Raw genomic sequence first — 21,607 nt, 5'->3', positions numbered from 1 at the left:
CTTCTCTCCAGGAATCGATATTTCTGGAAGCCTTAGGGACTGGCCTGTCTATGTCCTGGGTTACTCCACCAGCCAATGAACTCATTGATTTGATTTGTAGTTAGGCGTAGAAGGAACCTAATATGATTGAGCCAATCCTCAAAAGACCAGACTTCTGGCTCCACCAGTAGGCATGAAATATTGGAGTAAAGGGGTGTCAGTTACAAAAAAGGAACTTGCAAAACAAAGTTCCACTGTCCATCCTCTAATAGATAGTCAAGGGTGATAGACAGATTTAGGAATCGTGTATGCTTCACTGACTTTTGCACTAAGATTGCTGAACTATTTGGCACATTTTACTGGGCTTCTAAGAGATTTGATTAAAGAGCTATCGAAATCTCTTTCTCGAACCTAAACTGCTGAGGCTCAATCATCAGCAGTCTCTCATTTTGTTACCATACATGGTATATCTAATTTGTCCATAAGACTTATCTTGCACTCTGCAGAAGGCACCTCAAGGGCTGTGGGTTCAGGTATTTCCAACAGGAGGCATGCCTGGATGCACCCGTGTGATTTTGCAGAGCCCTTCAAGTCATCGTTAGTCAAAGCTCCCTTTGACTGCACTTCTTTGTTTGGCCCCACAGTATAATATATGCTCTCCAGGTGTGAGAAAGATGGAAAGACCCTCTCTGCAGTGGGTGTACGTTTTTCGACCCCTCAAAGGAAGTTTTCTGGGAATCCAAAGGGAGGTTGAAAAATGTGGTTCAGAAAATCTCAGGGTCCTTTCAAGGGCACATGTGGAGGCAGTTCCCCCAGAGGCAGACGGGGGAGTGATAATGGAAGGCGATGCCCCATGGCAGAGGAGGCCTGCAAAACCAGAGGTCTAGAGATTCCTTTTCCAGCAGACCCTTTCAGTATTCCTGAATGGAGGCCCGTTTGCCTACATCTGGAGGCAGTCAGGGGTCGCTTGTCTCTGCACCTGAGAACCTGGTTAAATGTAATAAAAGACAGTTGGGTGCAGAGAATTATTTCCAGAGGTTATATAATTCCATTTTCCCTACCTCCTCCACTGTCAAGAAAATTTCCCAATGTCCCACCCCAATCAGAAGAAAACAGCAGCACTAGAAATACAAAACCTGCAAGAAAAAGAGTCATCCAAGAGGTCCTACCAGACCAAGTAGAATCCAGAACTTACTTAAGATAGACTGGAGGCCAATTTTGGATCTCACTGTGTTGGACAAGACGGTTTGACACGCACACAGTTCAGGCTTGTCACTGTTCAGTCCATTCTGCCCTTTCTGAGCAAAGAAGACTGGATGTGCTTGCTAGATTTTCAGGATGCATACTATCATATAAAGATGAACAGACAATCCAGGAGGTACTTAATGCTTCTGGCTGGATGCCAGTCACTATCAGTTCAGAGCACTGCCCTTTGACCTCACCACAGCCCCCCGGGTATTCACAAAGTGCATGGCAGTGGTAGCAGCTCACTTGAGACTGCAAGAATTCCAGGTGTTTCCATATTTAGACGACTGGCTCATTACCTCCCCAACCAAGCATCAACTGATAGAAGCTCAAGATCAGGTGTTACAAACCTGTTCACATCTCAGAATACGCATAAATTACAAGTCTCGTCTACAGCCAACCCAGACATTAGAATTTATAGGAGCAGTGTTCAACACAGTATCTATGATAGCTTCTCTTCTGCTTTCGAGAGCGCTAACAATAAGGATGCAGGTCAGGAAAATAATTTGCAATACCAGAATTTCAACCCAATTGATTCTGCAAGCCCAGGGATCAATGTCAGCGGGAATCATTTTAGTTCATTTAGCAACATTCCACATGATAATTCTACAGTGGATGTTAGCAACATGGTCAGTGCTTTCTCAACCCATGTCAGCAAAGATGAGACTAACCCAGTTATGCAACCGATACCTTTCCTGGTGGATGCACTCACAACTGTTACAAGATCATCCTTTCATCCTCCCTCAACCCAAGACCATAGTGACCATGGACGCTTCCCATGTTGAGGGGAGGCATTTCCTAGGGAAATCAGTCCAAGGCACTTAGTCCCCTGAAGAGGCCAACGTGCATATCAGTGTTCTGAAGATTAGAGCGGTACTTTTGACATTGCAGGTATTCCAAGACCCTTTCCCTCTTGAGACTGTTGCTGTCTAGACAGACATGTCATTCGTTTGGCACATCAATAAACAAGGGAGAACCAGATCTTATCCCCTTTGTCGAAAAGTATGTGGCAATGGGCGATATCTTCCAACTGCTTTCTAATAGCAAAGCGTATTTCAGGGAAGTCGAATGTGATAGCAGACAAACTGAGTAGGCCCATATTACTACCTCAATAGTGGTCTCTCAACAGCCTGCAGTTATTCAACTAAAAAAATAACAACACAAGAATGGCAAAACATAGAGTAAATTACCAACACTGAAAACGACAAAATAGGCTCAAAAGTGAACAAAATAAAAAAGATTCAGAGGTGAACAAATGAACCAAAAAGTTGTAATTTGTTGATTTTTGTTTTAAGTATTTATTTGTTTATGCATTTATTTATTTATATAGGGTAGCAGAGCAGACTTTTATTTTATTTCTTAACTAGCAGTAGCAGCAACTGCACAAAAAAGTGGGGACTGAGACACTTTAGGGAGCAGATATTCCTTTGTGTGTGTGTTTGTGTGTGTGTGACACTTTTGGTTGTGGCATGAAGCATGCGAGACTGGGCTCACCAGGTGCATTATACTGAGTGGAAGAGGATGACTGCAATGGGTGGAAGGGATATTTTCTTATTTCTACTTCAGCATTGCAATTTGCAGAGTAGTTTTAATTTCATTTAGGACATCTCTAAAAATGGCACACTGACTGTTTTGCTGCAATTAGTGAATTTTAAAAGAGCTACTGGCGTGTGCCACTTCTATTATTTTGGAGTTTAAATGATTGTGTCATTCAGACTGTCTGGCATGTCAATTTTATTAGTTTGAAGTTTAAATAGTTGTGTTATTCAAACTGTATAACTGATGGTCGCTGAGTTGTCATTCCCTGATGTGCAGTACATTAGCCTGTAGTAGTGAGGCCTGAACTGAATTTTCTATTGGAGGATTGCAGGCTGAGGGCAAAGCGTAACATAGCCCTGCTGCAGTGAGAAACGTATGCATGAGTGCCCCCTGCTGCCAAACCAAAGTGTTGTTTTTATGTGTGTGAGACAGTTTATAGTAAACTACAAGGAACTGCAAGAAACCTAAGTTAGAGCTCTGTGAAAGTCTGGAAGATGTTAAAATTTGAATCCTTCATGGAGTATCAAGGTTTGAGAAGAAGTATTTTTTCAGAGAGGAAAAATCAATAAGACTTAAAGGTCATATTTTGAAACTGAAGGAGTGGATATATTATTCAGAGCTGAGAAAAAGTAAATTATACCTATGAACCTATATGTCAAGCAAAGTTCTTCATTAGTACTCAAGAAAAATCTTGATGAGTGGATGGGAAATAGGAAATACACCCTGGAGATCACTTCTGTGTGTCTGCTTGACAGTGGCACAGGAAAATAACTTTCTTGGGTGGCATAAGCCAGGGAACCTTGTTGGCTAGGCTTACGTAGGCCCTTGGGCCGATAGCCTAGTACCCACCTATGAACCTATATGAAGGATTAATAGACATGTAAAATAATAATGTGGTAATTGGGCTTAAAACTGTTACTAGGTGTCAGTAAAAGTGAATTGGATGCAGTTTGATCTTCAAATACTGAAGCATGTAGTTGGGAAAATGTACTGAATGATAAAGGATGGAAATGCCCGAAGCTCTGCCTTGTGATACAGTGGCCAGATTAAATTTGGCAATGGTCCTTTCTATCTGAAAGTTATCTTCTATGTTTCTAATTAGATGAAATTTAAGTAATGTATTAGTTTCTGAAGAACGTTCTTTCTAGGTAATTTGGTGGTGTTGACATAGTACATTAATGCCCCCCTCCCCCCAAGTCTCAGTGTTGAATGCTTATTTCTTCCCTGTTTTTCTGAGCTAGTTTAGGTTGGCTATGTTGTGTGTCATCATTTTTCATTAGACATGATTTACTTCATTGAAATATGTGTTACTCTATAAGTATTTTGATGTGTAAAATATAAATCTCATCTAGCTAAACTAAAAATAATATACATGTTCCAGCCCTCTCATAGTGATAAAGCGGCAAATGGTGATGTACTGAAGTGGTTGAATGAACTGGCTAAACTCCGAAAACAGTTGAAAGGTAACATCCTTTATTTTGTACTGAGTTTGGTATTGTGTGGCGCATGTTTTAACTTTTTTTTTTTCCTACTTGATTCAATCATTTTTCTTCTTTCCTTGCCTGTATACTGTTAGATTCAACATATTCATGACTATGCTATTTGAAAATTAATTTAAAATGTACTGCTTTGGATAATTCTGTGTATTCTAGTTGTTACCATCAATGTGTACAGTAAACAACATGAGTTTATAGATGGTTAACATTTTCAGGTGTTGTACAGTGCTGTGGTATGTTCTTCTGAAGTTATGTTTGCCTTCTGAAAGGCAAGGCTTCTTAATAAAACCTACTCTGAAAATCAAAAGGGGCTTACAAAGCAGGATTTCATCTGTGAATATAGTGGACTGCCCATTCGTCTTACTAGTGTTGTTCTGATGTCTCTTCATTTGCACTCTTAGTGAGTAAATGACTTTCACAGAATGTGCAAGATCCTTCAGATCTGTAGTGAAAGAACTGTCATTTCACCTGCTTGCAAAGTGGAAGAATCTCTGCTGTCATTAAAATAAAAATTCAAATGTCCCTTTCCTACACTTCCTTGACCTCTGTCATTATAGACTGGGTTACATCTTAGTTTACTTTGTAGCATGGATTATTAATTCCTCAGTAAACTAGACTTAATAAACGTGAGACATCACTGAGCCATGTTTTTATCATTAAGGTGAAAACATAAGTTTGATCTTGATGAGTTTATTTTTTTTATTTGGTCATCTGTGGCATGTCCGAGGAAGGTTGAGTACAGCCTGCACACCAGTCTGTGTACCCTTGAGTACTGTAATGAGTTAGAGTCTTTCACATTTAATCAGTACTGACGTTCTTACTGTTAGGCTTTAGTAGTATTAGCATATTTCTTTTTACACTCAAGTCTGGTATCAGGTGTGTTATGATGATGATAAGGATCATTGCTGCAGGTAATAAAGAAATGTGTTAGAATTTGTCTTGTGTAAATGGACCTTTATAAAAACATTTTATAAAATGTAAATGCTTTTTTTTTGCCACAAAGAACTAATGATGCAGTGAATAAGTTTTGTGTAGGTATGTTGTTAGTGATGTTAGAAATGTCTGAGAAGAACTCAAAGCAAGTTACAGCTATGTAATTTGAACAGGCAAGAATAGCATTCTTTTAAGAAGTTTCAGGCACACAGGCGTAAGTTGCTAATATGTAAAGCTAATATAAAGTGTACTGCTGATGTCACTAACTGGAGGGTGCAGTTTGTTTTACAGCGCAGTAAATGTGACATTTTGTAACTCCCATAAGCAGTACAGTGTGTAGCTTTTGTGCTGAATAGGTGTATTTTGTAAGGCTTTCTTAGCAAGAAAGTTGTTGATTTTTTTTTGTGTGTATTTCTAAACATCATGAAGCTGTATTTTTCTCAATTCTGGCAGTGCAGATTGGATAACCCAGTAAACTCTCAATTTGTGGGGATGGGTACTTTCCAACAAAATATGGTGATTTTTCATGACTCAGTTTAGAAATTTTAAGGGCATTAGTGACTCTTGAAGGATAGAGTATGCTGAACATAGAGGACTATGATTGGTTCTCCAGTCATAACCAACTTCATATGTGTTCAAGAAATTGTGAAGCTTGGCAGGTGAATCTTGACATCCATGTCGAGAGCACACAATAATGGGTTTTGATTGTGTTACTCTTATCATAATTCTTTGTAGCACGTGGAGCTTTATCTGCTCCAGGTACTACTAGTTGCAGAAAAAAAGTGTAGGAATGGGAAGTATTTTACTGGTTTTCAAAGCCTTTCAAATAGAAAGCAGGTTGAAATGAAGTGCCTCTCTGAAGAACAGCTTTAAAAGCTGTTAGCCACTGTTCTGATATACTTTTTAATTGTAATTGTGGCAGACTGAAGTTCTGACAGCTTTTATAAGATGTTTCTCTTCTGTCACTGTCTCTTGCCGGATAATACTGCCCCTCTTCATCATTAGCATGAGACACTGTCTTTACAGTGCTTGATTCATAGGTTCATAGGTTCATAGGTTGGTACTAGGCTATCAGCCATAGGGCCTATACAAGCCTAGCCATAAAAATTCCCTGGCTATTTCTTCCCACAGTATTTACTTCCCTGCCAGACATTCATGGCCTCTTGGCAAAGTGGAGAGGAATGGGTCTTCCATGTTTATGTGCCATACCACTACCATTAGAAAGTTTGAAAGAAATCGCCCATTGTCAGACCCTCATGGCCTCTGGACAAAAGTGGATAAGAATGGGTTCCTCCCCATTAATGTACCATATCACTGTCATATTGTCTGTACACGTATGGCTATCACACCTTTGGGAATGAAAGTCCTGCGTGCTAGGAGGACCGCCCTCATCTCCAAGATGTTGATGTGTAGATTGGCCTGTATAGGCGAGCATGCACCTTGAACCATCCACCCTTCGAAATGCCCCATCCACCCTAGAAGGGAAGCATTAATGGTTACTACTGCAACTGGTGAGTCCATGTGAAACGGGTGACCTTTTACCACAGATAATGAACTAATCCACTGAGTAATGTGTTGTTTGCAGATTTGAGTGAGTTAAACCTTCATATGTGGTGAATGCCTGTTCTGAGACTATTGTGCCACTAGGGTCCACTGGTGCACTCTTGTATGGTACCCGGCTAGAGAAACCACCAATACTGCAAAAGTCATCACACCCAACAGTTGTAGGATCAGTTTTTCTGGACTGAAGGATGATGAAGCTATTGCATTGCTACAAAACACAATAAAATCCTGCTTTGGGGAAGGTTGGAGATCTGTAAGTTGTTAAAGATGAGGCACCACACAAACTCTATTTGTGCTGGTATAAAGTGGCATTTGGAAAAATTCACTGTTATCCCTAACTTCTGCAACCACTGGAGCACAATGTCTGGATGGTGTAATAGTAATGGTCAGATGCAGCAGCTAGGAGCCAGTTGTCAAGCTAGGGGAAAACTTGGATCTCTAGCAGATGCAAATGTGCTGTCACCACTGCCATGATCTTGGAGAACAACCTGGAAGCTATGGTGAGATCGAAAGGCATGGCTCTGAACCGATAGTGATGGGCTCCCAGCCAGAAATGGAGAAAGTTCCTGGAGTTCTTTTTTCTGTCTTAACAAATAAGCATCCTGGAAATCTATTGAGCACATCCAATCGTCCTTCCTCAGTATAGGCAATATGGACTGAAAAGTGACCATCCAGAATTTTGTATGTTTCATGAAAAAAAAGAATCTTGAGCAGACTTTGGACTCTAACAGGTCTTGGGGGACTGGTTGGATGACTCTTTTTTTTCTAGTAGCTTTGAAATTTTTACTGCTACACTGACTAGATGGAGCATTGGGAATGTTTCCCTTTATCTCAGGAGGTACTTAAAAGCATGTTAAGCACTTTTCTATCATAAAAGTGTCTAATAAGGGGTTCCTATGAGTTCAACAAAAACGCATTATGTCTAATGCGTTTTCATCTACACATGTAGAGCAAACAGGCAAAACAGCGAAGCGGCTGTTCAGCGAAATTTTTCCCTGGGAAAGAAGTCGCTTGACCACTTAATATGGTTGAGTTCCATGTGTATGTGTTTTCAGTTGTTTACTTTTGTTTTGGGGGGGTAGAGTTAGGGTTAAGGTAAGTGTGTGTGTGTTTGGAGCTCTTTATGTGAATGTGTGAGAGTTGCTGACCTTAGGGTTAGGGTGCGGGTTAAGGTAAATGCATATGGTTTAAAATGTTTGTTTCTTTTTTTTTAGTTAAATGTATATTTGGGTTATGTGCATATGTGTATTTAGTTGTTTACTGTTTTTTGGGGGGGGGTATAATTAGGACTGGGTATGTGTGTATCTGTTTGGAAGTGTGTAATGTGTTTTTTTTTTGTTTTTTTTTGCAGGGGTTGGAACAGCAATTTCTTTCCCTAGGAAAGAAATCTCTGTTCTTCGGATTTGACATTTTCAGCTTTCACTGTAAATGTGTCGATGTAACATTGTTCGCTGTTTTAAGCATTGGTTGTTGCAATATAGACCCCTAATAAGCTTGTATTTTTCCCAAGTATCAGAGTAATCACAGTGCTCTATGCACAACACAGGTGGTGTACATATAAAATGAGGGCATTTTTGTTTGGTCACATTAGATGTCAGAACTCTGTTTACCGGTATTTTTCTCTCTTTAGGTCATCACTTGCTTAACATAAAACCTCTAGAAACCCCCCTACCTAAATTTCAAAATGCCGAAACCTTAGGCTCAGTTCTACATATAAACAACTCCAAAAAAATCAGTCTACTTTGCTGTTACATTCTCCTGGCAACAACTCTCCCACCACTGAGGAAATCTTACAATGGACCACAGATAATCTTCCACAAGAAACCATCCTGCTAGGTGACCTAAATACTGAGTGGTTAGCCTGTAATTCTAACAACCCCACTAACCATATCAATCACTATGGCTTCTCCCAACTCATCCAACAACCCACTAGAATAGATCAAAAAAACCTTAAACAGTCTATACTAGTCTGGACACTAGTAAATTGCCACAAACTAAACTACTAGACTGGATGCCTGCCAGACAGTCTAATTGACCACCTCCCCACATTCCTCCTACGTAAACGCACTAACTTATCTAAGCCCATAGTTTATAGACAAGTCAGAGATGATCGTAAGCTAAATATAGAGGACCTTAACCACATTCTAAAACAAAGTAACTGGAAACCACTTTGAACCCTAAGCTTAGACAAGGCCGTCGACTACTTCAGCAGTACTCTCATTAATGTCCTTAATACAGTTGTACCTATTAGAAAAATTAGAGTCAAGACAAACTATGCCCCATGGCTCAGTAGGGACACAAGGGCCCTACTGAAGTCTAGAGATAAGGCTTGGAAAATCTGGAAGAGGGCAAACACTAGCATATCAAAGAACAAATACCAGCAACTTAGAAGTCAGGCCAAGAAACTAACCAAACTTGATAAACAGAATTTGTTTCCTTAGTGCCCAAAATAAACACTCTAAAGATCCCCAAATGTTTTGGCATACCATCAATTCTTTGTTAAAACCTGGAAAAACAACCATCCCCACTCCCAGCTCCACCAACGATACTTTTAACATAGCCTCCCAATTCAATCACCACTTTACAGAATCTATCCTAATGCTATCCTCCCAACTATCCAAAAACATCCATTTAAATATCCCAAACAAATGCCCTCATAACATCCCCTCCTTTGCTCTCTCACCTGTTCCTACATCTACTTTTAAAACACTCCTAAAACTGAAACCTACCACCCTTGCCACTGACTATCTACCAGCCAACTTCCCTAACAGCTGCTGAATCCTTTGCTTACCCAGTTCTATCCTTATCAACCGCTGTATACAGGAAGCCTGTATCCCGCAGTTATGGAAAGTATCATACATTACTCCTCTTCACAAAGGTGGCGATTCCTATGATTTGTCTAATTATCGCCCCATAGCCTTTCTATCTCCCTTGTCTAAACTACATGAGAAATGTATTCACACTCAAGTCATGCAATTCCTGAACTCTCACAACCTCATCTCCTCCACTCAACATGGTTTCCGGCAACACCATAGCACAACAGTCACTTTCCTCTCTTTCACCAACCTGGTTAACCAACACAGAAACAACAACAACTTTGTATCTGCTATATTATTAGAACTTTCAAAAGCATTTCACATGGTCTCACATTCTCTACTGCTAGATTCCCTAGCCTCCCTATCCTTTAGCCCTCTGACTATTGCTTGATTTAAAAGCTACCTGTCTAATAGGCAGCAGTCTGTCCAATGGCAAGGCGTACTTTCTCATGTACTTTAAACTACCGTAGATGTACCTCAAGGCTCAATATTAGGCCCACTTCTTTTCTCCATATTCACTAACAATCTTCATACCTCCACCCAGCATGCTACCCTTATACAGTATGCAGATGATTTGACTCTTATCTGCTCTGCACCATCACTCACCACCCTACAACAACTCACTCAGGAATCATTTAGCTCTCTGTAAAACTGGATTACTCATATCCAACTTATCCTAAACCCCAACAAGACTAACGTGCTTCTTTTCACACCCCAACAAATCCATACCTATCCCTCCAGCCTTTACTATCACTTCCAAAAATGATACTACAATCACTCCCTCTGACCACACCAAACTCCTAGGTGTAGAAATTGACAAAAAAACTACACTTTGATGTCCATATTTCACAAACCATCAAAAAGGTCCATAAAAAATGGGCACACTATATAGACACAAAGACTTTATCTCAACTCAGGCCCGGATCACCGTAGCCCAAACTCACCTATTATCCACTCTGATATATGCAGCACCAGTTCTTACCCACATTAGAAAACGTGATCTCACTAGACTAGAGATGTTATAATAAAATTCCCAAGTTTATGAACAACTCCACCTTCAGAACCCATCACTGTCGAGCTCTAAGGGAGCTACACTGGCTAGAACTTCACCAGCTACTCAGTTGCCATCAACTAGTAATTGCCCACAATATTTTGAAATATCCAGATAGAACACCAGCACTAAGCCAACTACTCACTCTATACAGATCAAATCGCCTCCTTCCTTCTACCAAAAAATCGCTCCTGTGTATATCCACAGCTAACAACACTGCTGGGAAAGCACTATTCTCTTATAACATAGCTAGATCCTGGAATAACTTCCCTCCTGCTTTGACTTCTGCTTCTGCTACTGCTCAGTTCAAAAACTCTCTCAAATCTCACTTAATGAATACCTGGCTATGTCCATGTATTACTTAACTTTCACTGCGGATAGCACCATAGACTATTTCCTTTCCCATTTTACGTAATGTATATATGCTTCAATCTCAAGACTCTTTCTCATAGGATATTTCAAATATTATATAACTGCATGCTTTTGCCAAGTTGATGCTTTACTGTATTTATGTCTCAAAATGTTGTATATATGATTGTATTCTTATCAAGTGTTTAAATATTTTTTGCTTATGTTAATTACTGTGGACCTTTTCTCCCCGGTCCTTCGCTGTAAATGGATATGTGTCCAGTCGGACTATCCCGGTAAACAAATATAAAATAAAATAAATAAATATTGTGACTTTGGTCTTTTTTTATATTATCAATACTGCAGTTTTGTTTGACGCCATTTATTTTGTCTTGAAGGATGTTGTCATTCTCAGAAATAGGGACCAGCAGTGTGGGCTGAATATGGCTCCTTATATTCTAATATATTTATGCCCTGTTCGGAGAATCACATTATTTATTTTTGACAGCTTTGGCAGAGAGGTCATTTGTGATCCTTTTATTGATGATGTGTTATTTTATGCTGAAGACCTGTGCCACATTTGACGCACTTAATACCAGGGATTGAAGGGTATTGTGTAATTCATGAGACCAAAGTTAATTATCTGGACATGACTCTGACAAGAGAACCAGACATGAATGAGCATTGTCTGAGTCTTTGTTTCCGTCTGTCTTATAACTTTCATAGTTCATCTAAAGTATCCTTTTCTTGTCTTTTTCTGAAGTTGTAGAGTTGCTCTTAGAGTCCTCCAAAACAGGGAAAAAACTTGTGTTGCTTTTTCAATTGCTTTTGACACCTGACAACCAGTGATGTGCATTCACCAGCAATCTTACTGCATGGTATTCCCTGTCATATGATCGGCAACTATGCCAAAAGTAGTGACATCAAGTCTGTATGTTATACCACCCCTTGACTGAATATCTGATAATGGGCTCTGTCCAAACTTTTTCGTTTATTTGGTAGTGTTGTGATGTGAATAACCTCCCTGTCATGGAGTGCAAATTACCTGCATCCTTCATATGACTCGGTAAGAGAGTGGCAAATAAATGTTGGTTGTTTTTTAACTGCCTATTGAAAGTCATTTTCCCTTTTTCTGTCAGGCAAGTGATGGTAAATATTACCATTAAAGTAGCTATTGAAATATTAACTTCATAGGGCACTGGCTGCTTTCAGTTCTTGTTTATGGATCAAATGGTGGCAGTCATGATGTTCTATGAGAAGTGGTTGTGGAGTTCTGCCCTTATGGTAGAAGCCAGACACAAGCTCGAATCTCATTTTTTAGTATTCATGTCTCCCCCTGTCCCTCTAGTGGAAGGATACCAGATGTGTGTTAAGTAGAGATTCTACGATGACCCCTGCTTAGATAGTGAAAACGTACAGACTTTTGCAGTAGTTTAGTGCCAGCTACTACCGTAAGGGCTTTCTCTGCTTCTGTAACCTATTGCCTTAAGACTATGTTCTACAGTCAAGAGTTCAAGGCGGACAACTCTGGGATAGTGATGTCTCTCTGAAAGGAAACATAGGTGTGCTCCCCAAAATGTATAGAGTATGGTTATTTCGTGGATGAGCTGCAGTTAATTTTGGGTGGCAGATTCTAGAAATGGTGGGTAATGTATGTCCGTTTTTACTTCAGGGCTTTTCCATCTTTTTGACTGTAATTTGCAAGATCAACCACAAACAGAACATATATTATTTCTCCTCAGAAAGGCCTTTGATGGACCCTTCTGAAAGTAGGTGGTACTGTTGTTCTAGGCTGTGAAACTGAGCATATTTCAATACCAGGTATTTCTTCATCTTTTAATATAAAGAAGAGGGAGAGCATCTGTCCTTGGGTCTCATGATCTCGACAAGCCCAGGCTGATTAGTGTCCTTCTGAATCAGATAGTGGCTGTACAGTGACACATAGTTAAACTTTCTCCATTTCTAGGACATAACTTTTATCTTTTCTGTTCTGCTTCTGCTCCTGTAGAAGAACCGTTTCACTAATTCCAGTTAGTTGAAGGTGTCTCCTGCAATTCTGTTCCACTGGCATAAGGGGCAAAGCATGTGACTACTTTACTGCTTGCCTTGGTCATTAAGCAAATCCATCATTGGATGGTCATTTGACAGGGGTGAGTGCAGCAGTGTTGAGATTGAGCTGTTTGCCTTCTGTATCTTCATGGGGATGTTGGCATTACTTCTACAACATAGCTAACCCAAGGCAGAAGACAAGAAGTACTGCATTCTGTAGCCGATAGCCTAAACAACTTTGAGGACATCATACTGAATGGAGTTTTATGGAATTTTATGCGTATTGAATCGCCTTCACTTGGAAGGATGCCATATTGATGCATCCTCAGCTTGCCAATTGTATTTACCTTATTGGATACAGGCATGTACCCTCTTCTGTTGGCTTGTTGCATTTATTCTAACTGGTTGATGACCTAGACAGCCTTTTGCTGGACAGTACATGTGACATAAGTGGACTTTTTGGGACAAGGCTCCAGTCTTTACTTACTGCCATCCTGAGTGTCATGTTTGTCCCTTCCTTGCACCATCAGTTGACATCTCACACTTCCAGAAGGAAGAGGAGGTCCTGCAGGCATCCTAGGTTCAGGATCAAGACTGCTTCACTTGTCCATGCCCTGGTTCCAGAAGGGCTTTCCTAAGGACCTCTGCCTGATTCCACCTCCAGTACATGACATATGTTGAGTAATGAGGGAAAAAGGTGAGGAAAGATGGAGAGAAGCTGCTAGAATTCCTCTGGGGGAATTTGCCTGTATTGCTTCTACTAAGTTGAGATGCCGCCTTGAGTCACCGTCCACTCCTCTGTCATGTTCTTGCTTTTCTGTGAAGGATCAAAGGATCATGGCCAGACCCCCCCCCAAGTGGGTGATAGACTCAGCTGTTTTCCTTGGAAAAGGCAAAAATGCAGTCTCTCATGCTGCTAGACCCGATACCATTGCTCTTTTCCAGTGGGCTTGAAGCCCTTCTCCCTGCATCTCAGTAGAAGGGGGCCCTGGAAAATGTACCTTCCTTCCCACCTCTGGGGGGGGCACTCCCTCTAGAGCTTGGTTTGGTGTGTGCTACCCCCCCCCCCGTATGGGACTTCACCCCTAAAGCTGTCTTAGGGCTTATTAGTGCAAGTTGCCTAATTACAGTAGAACCTGTCTTCATCCCATTATGCTAGAAAGTCTGTTTCTTCCAAACACACACACAGCTGGGAGAGGTCTTATTTCTTTTGGTAACTTTGTCTGTCAGATTTGAGAATTTGCCATGGTACTCTTTCAGGTGATGCATTCCTGCACCCAACCTCTGTGCTTTTCCTCCAGTTCCCTCCAGTGGCCTTAAGGACAGTCAATATGGTTCTCCTGAAGTGGGCTTAAGGTAGCAAACCTTGTTTGTTGTAAGAGATGGTCACAGCATTTTCTCTACCTGCCACTCAATAGATGAGTCTTAAATGGAGATTTTTGTATCATGTGTCTTTTGGAGAGAATACTATTCTTGCCTGCTTCCATGCCTCTTGTTGACTTCAGGGATTTAGTTTGATGAACCATGGATCATCTAGCACCAAAGAGTGGATTGGGAGTATGGGAACTCCGTCCTGGATCTGGTTGGGATTGCTGTCGTTTGGACAGGGAGTGCTCTGTTGTTGCTTGGCCATGGCCCTTCCCTCCCAGATCTTGCTAGTTCTGGGGGAATCCTGAAGGAGGAGTCAGAATTTGCTGGAAAGCCTTTCACTTGCTCAGTTGAGATTGGTTGTACAGGATAGATGGAGTACGGTTGGTATTTCCTTGGCTGTCTTTCTGCATATGGTTGAAATATTCAGGGTATCTGCTGTTGGATTGCTTCACCTACATCTTTGAGTTACAACTCCATGAATTCAATCAGGTGAACCCTCAGTTTCACAAATATTTTTTTAAATATAGTTTTGCAGGTGGTAACCCCCTTGCATCCCCACTCCCTTGTTATTAGCAGATGATATGCATGTCGATGCCGCATGAAGATTTAAGAAGGAAACTAGTCTCAGGTGGCAACCATTTTTATGGTTTCTATCTTTACTGTGCATCTAGTTTATAATGCCATCAATGGAACAGTGTAGACAGCTGGGATAGGCAAAACAATTCACCAGCACGTCTGGTTCAGACACTTAACTCTGCAGAAAACTTTGACATCATTCACTGACTCCCCATTTGAAGGGACCAAATAATTTGGTCCTAAAGTAAAAGCCAAGCTCTAAAACAGTGAGCAAGAAGAAAGTATTCATGGCTCTTGGTGTTATGTTCTTCACTCCTCAGCGGATATTTTTCCGAAACTAGAAGTGTGCCAGGCTAGGAACTTGAGTCGACAGCAAAATTAGGACATCATTCTGAGAGACCAGCATGGACATGGTGGCTTCCAGAATGTATGTTCCCTGCTGTTGTGCCAAAGGTGGTCAGTAAAATCAGATGCAACACTGTTTATGTACCCTTCACTTTTAACATAGGGATTCCACGAAAACAAGAATAAGACTTATCAGGAGTGCATCAGCGGTCTTTCGTGGTAGCTGTACCGACTAGTTTTGGCTCTGCCATGAGCTAGGGGGCAGATGTGGGCCAACAAAGAACATTTTCCAAATAGCATAAACAACACACAATAAAAATGGATGCACAGCCACGCTAGAAGACTACAGAATACATACCCGCAAAAAGTTGCCACAGTTAACTCTCGCATAAATTTCACACTTTCATCTGTTTTATTGCAGAAGTTCTGTAATGAAATGGACAAAAGTGCTAAAGTAATTTTCTTTCCTGTGAAGGACAAGCTTTGCATTTCGACAACAGCTGTTTTAGTAGCATGGTTCATTTCTGTGTTTCATAACCTTTGTAACCCCCCCCCCCCAAAGGGGAGGATCTCTCTCTCACACACACACACACACACACACACACACACACACACACACACACACACACACACACACACACACATACACATTCTCTCCCTCCCTGAGTTCACTTTTCAGAAGTTGAGTAAGAGCAGGTCTACCATTAAATTACTGTACCAGGCACACAGCAGCATTTCCCTGACCACAGGATTCCACACCAGTAGGTCATGTAGAAGAACTATTTTCACTAGAGAAGTATATACTGTGAATTGCACTGATTGCCCTACGTGTTTAATTTAGCTTTAAGCTGCACATCCATCAGCAGAAGTCGGTGTGCCTGTAGAGGTAGTAGTTATTATCAGTGATAGGTTTTAGTGGCCTAAGATTGTGATCATCCATATGCTGCTCTAAGAGACCAGTTCAGTCTCCCTTTGCATGTGTACCATGTGCTGCATTGTATTTTATGAGAAATGTTTGAAGAGGCCTACATGCAGAAAACAAAGAGTAATTGTAATAATATGAGGAAGTTGTAGGGCTGAGATGTACTTTTGGTGGAATAAATAAAGGCTTGCTTGGTTTATCTCCACATGGCTTACTGTTTTTGTGAAATAGATGTAATTAACTGCTGGGCACTACTGTCTGAATTGAAGAGTTACTTAATGTTGCCTTAATTTTTCTTCTCAAGATAACAAACTCAAAAAATCCGAGGAAGACCTGGCTCCTCAGGTACGCCAGCGTAGTAACACTCTTCCTAAAAGCTTTGGGTCTCGGCTTGAACGAGAACAAGAGAAACAACAAGAGGCACTGGAAAAAGCTATGAAGCCCGCTACAGAAGCAACGCTGGAGTCCATTCAAAAGAAACTGCAAGATAAAAGGACTGAGATGGCCCGGCCAGAAGATATTAAGGTAGGACAGAAGTTTGCAGAGGTTTTCCTGCAGATGAGTTGTTCTTGTGTATCTGCATTTCCTCCCTTTTTATTTTGGTTATTTATGGGCAACTTGTAATACCAAAACTTTGTGTAATGCATATATTTTAAAAGAATTACCAGACTAAGAAAATGTTTGGCTACATATGTTCCATCTTCTGCAGTGTTCCTACATTCGTATTACATCTTTTGTTATTTAACTTAATTTTCTTTCTAAGGCACACTTTTCTTAATTATGTATTCATACTTCATACCTTGCCCTGTTCTTACTGCTAATACTCCAGTTAAAAAAAAAAGCACTTTTATATCATTTACATCATTGTTTTTCTTCTTTCACTCTCTCATAGACTCTCACATAAACTCCTGTATGCTCCCTTCCATCCTGTACCACCATTATCCTTCTTGGCATTTCACCACTCAGTATGTCTTCCATGCTGTCTTCTGCCCCGCCCTTTGTCTACTAATGTGTACATTATTTTCAGTTTATTTCTCATTCCTTAACTTTCCTTCCTAAGTATTTTACAGTACAGAAGTTCTCTCCACTGCATACCTAACCTCATTACCTTGCTGATAACCACAGCTACAATTTTACACCCATCATATTCCCTAGTACTTAAAACTGCTGTTCAGTTTGATAGTCTTCTTCTAAGTAGTAACATCACTTCTTTAAACTGCTTGCTGTACATCAGACATTTGTAAACAGGACTTAACTTTCTGTCATTTATCTACTGCCTTTCGTCTTAAATTTTCTTCTCAACCATCTTTCACTTTGTCAATGCCCAGGTGATATAGAAACAGGCCCAGAACCTCGTACTTACCCTTTCTGACCCAGTGTTTCACACCCATCAGCATCCACCTCAGAAGATCTAAGCATAGCCCAGCTCAACGTTTGCATCTTTAATTACAATCTTAATTTACTTGAGTCATAGGTTATGTAACATTCTCATGATATATTGTCAGTCTTTTTAACTTGGCTCAGATCAGATCTTCTTCTTCTCCTTCTAGAATCTTTGTTTTTTTTTTCCTTCAAGAATAAATGGAGGTACCTAGCTTCATTAAGAAAAAAACATCTTATTGCACTCAGCAGCATGTAGTACTGGTCCCAGTCGTACTGTGATGATATTACTGCCTTATTACAAGCCACCAGTCATGATTTTCTAATTATAGATAAAGGTCTACCCACACTCTTCATCCCTTTCACCAGGTTAGTCACCCATGCTTACTAGCCTACCTGGCTCACCGAAACTTTTCCATGGAGCCCATTCTATGGTTTAGCAGTTAGCTGACAAGTAGATGCATTTAGCTTCACTGTCAAGATGCCATCTCTAATCGAGGAACTTCCACATGTGGAGTCCTTCTGGATTAGCCATAGATAAACCTCTGTGAAGCTGGTAATATGGTTTATGTTTTTGCTAAAGAAGTGTTTGTTTAAAACCACTTGGCTGCTTATCTCACATGTGGGGTATATTTTTTTCTGTCTGTACTTTTCAGCAAATACAGAATTCTTGCTTGGGCACAAGTGCTTTTGTTTGTATGTTTGGGAAGGACCATGAGAGACTGTTAGTGGGCCACACTATGTAAACAAAAGAAGTTGCCTCTTTTGTCGGTCAGTAATGTAAGCTCAGTTTTGACTGCTGCTTTTACCCTCAGGTATTTTGTCAGCTTGTTACTTAAACTTTAGAAAAGGCTGAAATTTGGGCGATGGTACTGTTGACTCAGCTTAGAGTTGACTTCTCTATTAAAGTTGTTTCTACTTTACAAGCCTTGTTGATGTTTGCATAAACCTTGATTTCTCACAAGTTTCACTTCAAAATGTGAATATAGTTTTAAAGATTTTTTTTTTATTATGGGACAGAAGGCTTTGAAACATCAGAATACCAAAGAGGTTGGTCCCCATTATTTTGTTTGCTGCCTTTCTCCATGTTATTGTAATATCTTTCTTTACTAACGCATGCCATCCCTCCAAATGTATGTTTTGTAAAGGAGGAGGAAGTGTAGTTTTTTCAATTTAATTATGTGTCTGTTACACTGGTTCTTATGACTAGGAATTATGCCTTGCTGTCCTCAACAGCATTTTGTATAAGTCAAGGATGTGACACATTCCATTACGAATGCTTGTTGCTGTTTTTAGACTTTTTGCTGCACATACCTGTGCATTGCAATAATTAACAGCTTGTTCAGGGGCAAGACCTGGAATCATATAGCATTCCCCTTTTAGGAACAGTTTGTATTATAAGTTTAATGTGATTTTGACTATAACCTATTCATGTCTGATAGTTTACTCTGTGTTTTACCTGTTTACAGGAGATGACAAGGGACCAGATTGCGGAAGAAAAGGTAGCCCTCCAGAAGGCTCTGCTGTATTACGAAAGCATTCATGGAAGACCAGTATGTATATGTGCATTTTTGTGTTACTTTTTATTACATCATATGAGCCTGTCATGGTAATTTTTACAAGAATATTTGGGGAGGGTGAAGACGTTCAGCTGTTGTTAAGCAAGCAGTTAAGTATTAATACCAGAAGTGAAAGTACCATATTACATATACAGTGTAAACAAACCATGTATACACACATGTCTATGGCTGTTGTAGACTTGCATAAGCAGTGTAACAAGCTGATGTGGGCAGGTGGCTGTAGTCCTGTAGGTCTGCTGTCAGTGTTAACATAGCTGGTTACTTTTATGGAACACTGGTATTCACTTGAAGAAAATTTTAGCTTGGACAGATACAATCAAGTAAGAGTGTAAAGTTGTCACACACACACACACACACACACACACACACACACACACACACACACACACACACACACACACACACACTTTCTATGGCTTTGGCCTTTCCTTCCAGACATGGAGCATGGATCCTTGTATTTCTAGCAGCCTTTCTCTTTTCTGTAGAGTGAGAAACATATGATCACTCACACTGGCAAAGTCATAGAGTTCCCACATTACTTTGTGCATTCTAGAACCTCTGACGTTCTGTTTGTTATTTTTGTTTGCAGTCTGTGCACTATAGATTTTAGAGTATTTGGCCTTGTTCTTTGGCTACTGCATCTAACAACTTTCATCTGAATCTCCCCCACTGGTCCTTTCTTTGGCTTTACTTTGTACACTGTTCTTGGGGAGTTCCTTCCACCCCTGTACAACCCTGTTTAGAATGATTAATCTGTCTTCCATATACAATGGTAAATGGGCAATTCATGAGATCTCCGGAACCTCTAACAAATGAGATTGGGAAGGAAGGTTTCAGTAGTAATCAAGCAAATGTTTTTGCTTTCTCAGAGATGGTCAAGATAGCAAACTAGCAATGTTTTGTTATCTGCTTCCTAGCACTATTAGTTTTCTCAGAAATTTGCATCAGTTTATATGTCAAAAATCCACTTCCATTTCCTGCACACTGTATTTTGTTTTTAAATTTCAGTTTGCCAGCCAGTGATATGGCGTACAGAGGTAATCATGACTGCAGCCCAGGTGATTTGGGTTCAGTTAGCGGCTCGAATGTCTGAGGGGCTAACAGGGAAGGCAGACACTCCTGTCCTTAGGGGGGGGGTGTTTATATGCAAAGGGCACACAATGTGGTCAGATTTCCCTTGGGTTGGCCAGGCACACAACTGTAGAGTGCTTTCCGAGGGTGGGTGGGGCAGCATAGCAGTGCGAGCTCCTTGCGGAAATGAGGGCCGGAATGTTGCGGCCACCTCTTGCACTCCCCACTCAGTGTGTTATGGAAAATATTTTGTCCCAAAATACCTCCGTCTTCTCACCAGGCCAACCTTAATCTGATTAGTCCTGGGGAGGCCTAGAAGAGTTGGTAGACCCAATGATTAAGGGAGAGGCACGGAGGCCCACTGATTGTTAGCTGTGAGAAAAAAAAAATAAATGTATTAGCGTTTGCAAGAAAAAACATAGTTTAATAAAGAGGTAACAACATGTGTTTATACCTATAACACTTTAAGCATTTTTTTTTCAAAATAACATTCTGAAATGCTTTGAAATTCTGAGATGAACGTCATTCATGTTTTCCATAATTTGACTGGAGATGCAGTACAGAGAATCAGGTTATTAAACTGATCAGCAAGACGTATCATCTTGTTGACTTGCTGATTTCCTGGTATTATCAGGTACGACTGTTTGTTTTTCCACAAGACCAGTGATTGTCTGTGTATTAGAGATAGTGGTTTAATGTGCAGTGAGGCACGTGTAAGCTGAACACTGCAAGTGATGCTTAGTGCTGTTTCAAGTTCAAATCATTTTGGAGAGACCACCTTCTGTGCAGCACAGCCATCCCTTTATGTCAGGACACTCATTAGTGAGGCGACATGCACTGTAATTAAAAGGTCATAGTCTAATTAAGTGCCAAAGACAGAAATGTCCAGCTGATCACACTCATTAGGATGTGTTTTTCTTGTCTTCTCTTTGCAGGTTGCAAAGAATGCGCGCCAACTTATGAGGCCAATGTATGACAGATACCGGCTGGTTAAGCAGTTGCTAGCCAGAACAACAGCAATCCCTATTATTGTAAGTATTGTACTGATTCCAGTTCTGTAGTCAATGCTGTTAACTAAATGCTGTTTTATTTCCAGTGTTCGTGTTCTCAGACGCTTGTTTTTGTCAGTGTTGTGTGCTTCTTTTGAACCAGCAGATTCAACAAAGTCAAAATACCTCTGCTTTTGAAGACTTTTTTTCTGTTTTTTTTTTGCTTCTGTCAGAAGGATTTTAGAGTAATAATTTCTCATTCATAAACTGCCTTACTTTGTATTGTGCAGTGAAAAAGTGTGTTTGTGAAAAAAAAAATCCATCTTTTATGCCAGAAGTAGTTTCTGCATTAAC

General features: G+C 40.3%; 1 protein-coding gene across 3 annotated transcripts in view; it reads left to right on the top strand.

Annotated features, from left to right (window-relative positions):
- Window positions 1–21,607, top strand: part of FAM13A (family with sequence similarity 13 member A) — a 2,572,531-nt gene that overhangs the window by 2,439,224 nt on the left and 111,700 nt on the right. For all 3 annotated transcript variants that reach the window (XM_044061451.1, XM_044061452.1, XM_044061450.1), the window contains 4 exons: window positions 4,145–4,226; window positions 16,538–16,758; window positions 19,083–19,166; window positions 21,200–21,295. In XM_044061451.1, coding sequence (XP_043917386.1) covers window positions 4,145–4,226; window positions 16,538–16,758; window positions 19,083–19,166; window positions 21,200–21,295 — 483 coding nt within the window. The remainder of the gene's footprint in view (window positions 1–4,144; window positions 4,227–16,537; window positions 16,759–19,082; window positions 19,167–21,199; window positions 21,296–21,607) is intronic.

Source organism: Protopterus annectens, chromosome 2.part0 (genome assembly GCF_019279795.1).
Source record: "Protopterus annectens isolate FY-2018-M chromosome 2.part0, PAN1.0, whole genome shotgun sequence".
Lineage (NCBI taxonomy): Eukaryota > Metazoa > Chordata > Ceratodontiformes > Protopteridae > Protopterus > Protopterus annectens.
This window is presented reverse-complemented; position numbering and strand designations above follow the sequence as displayed.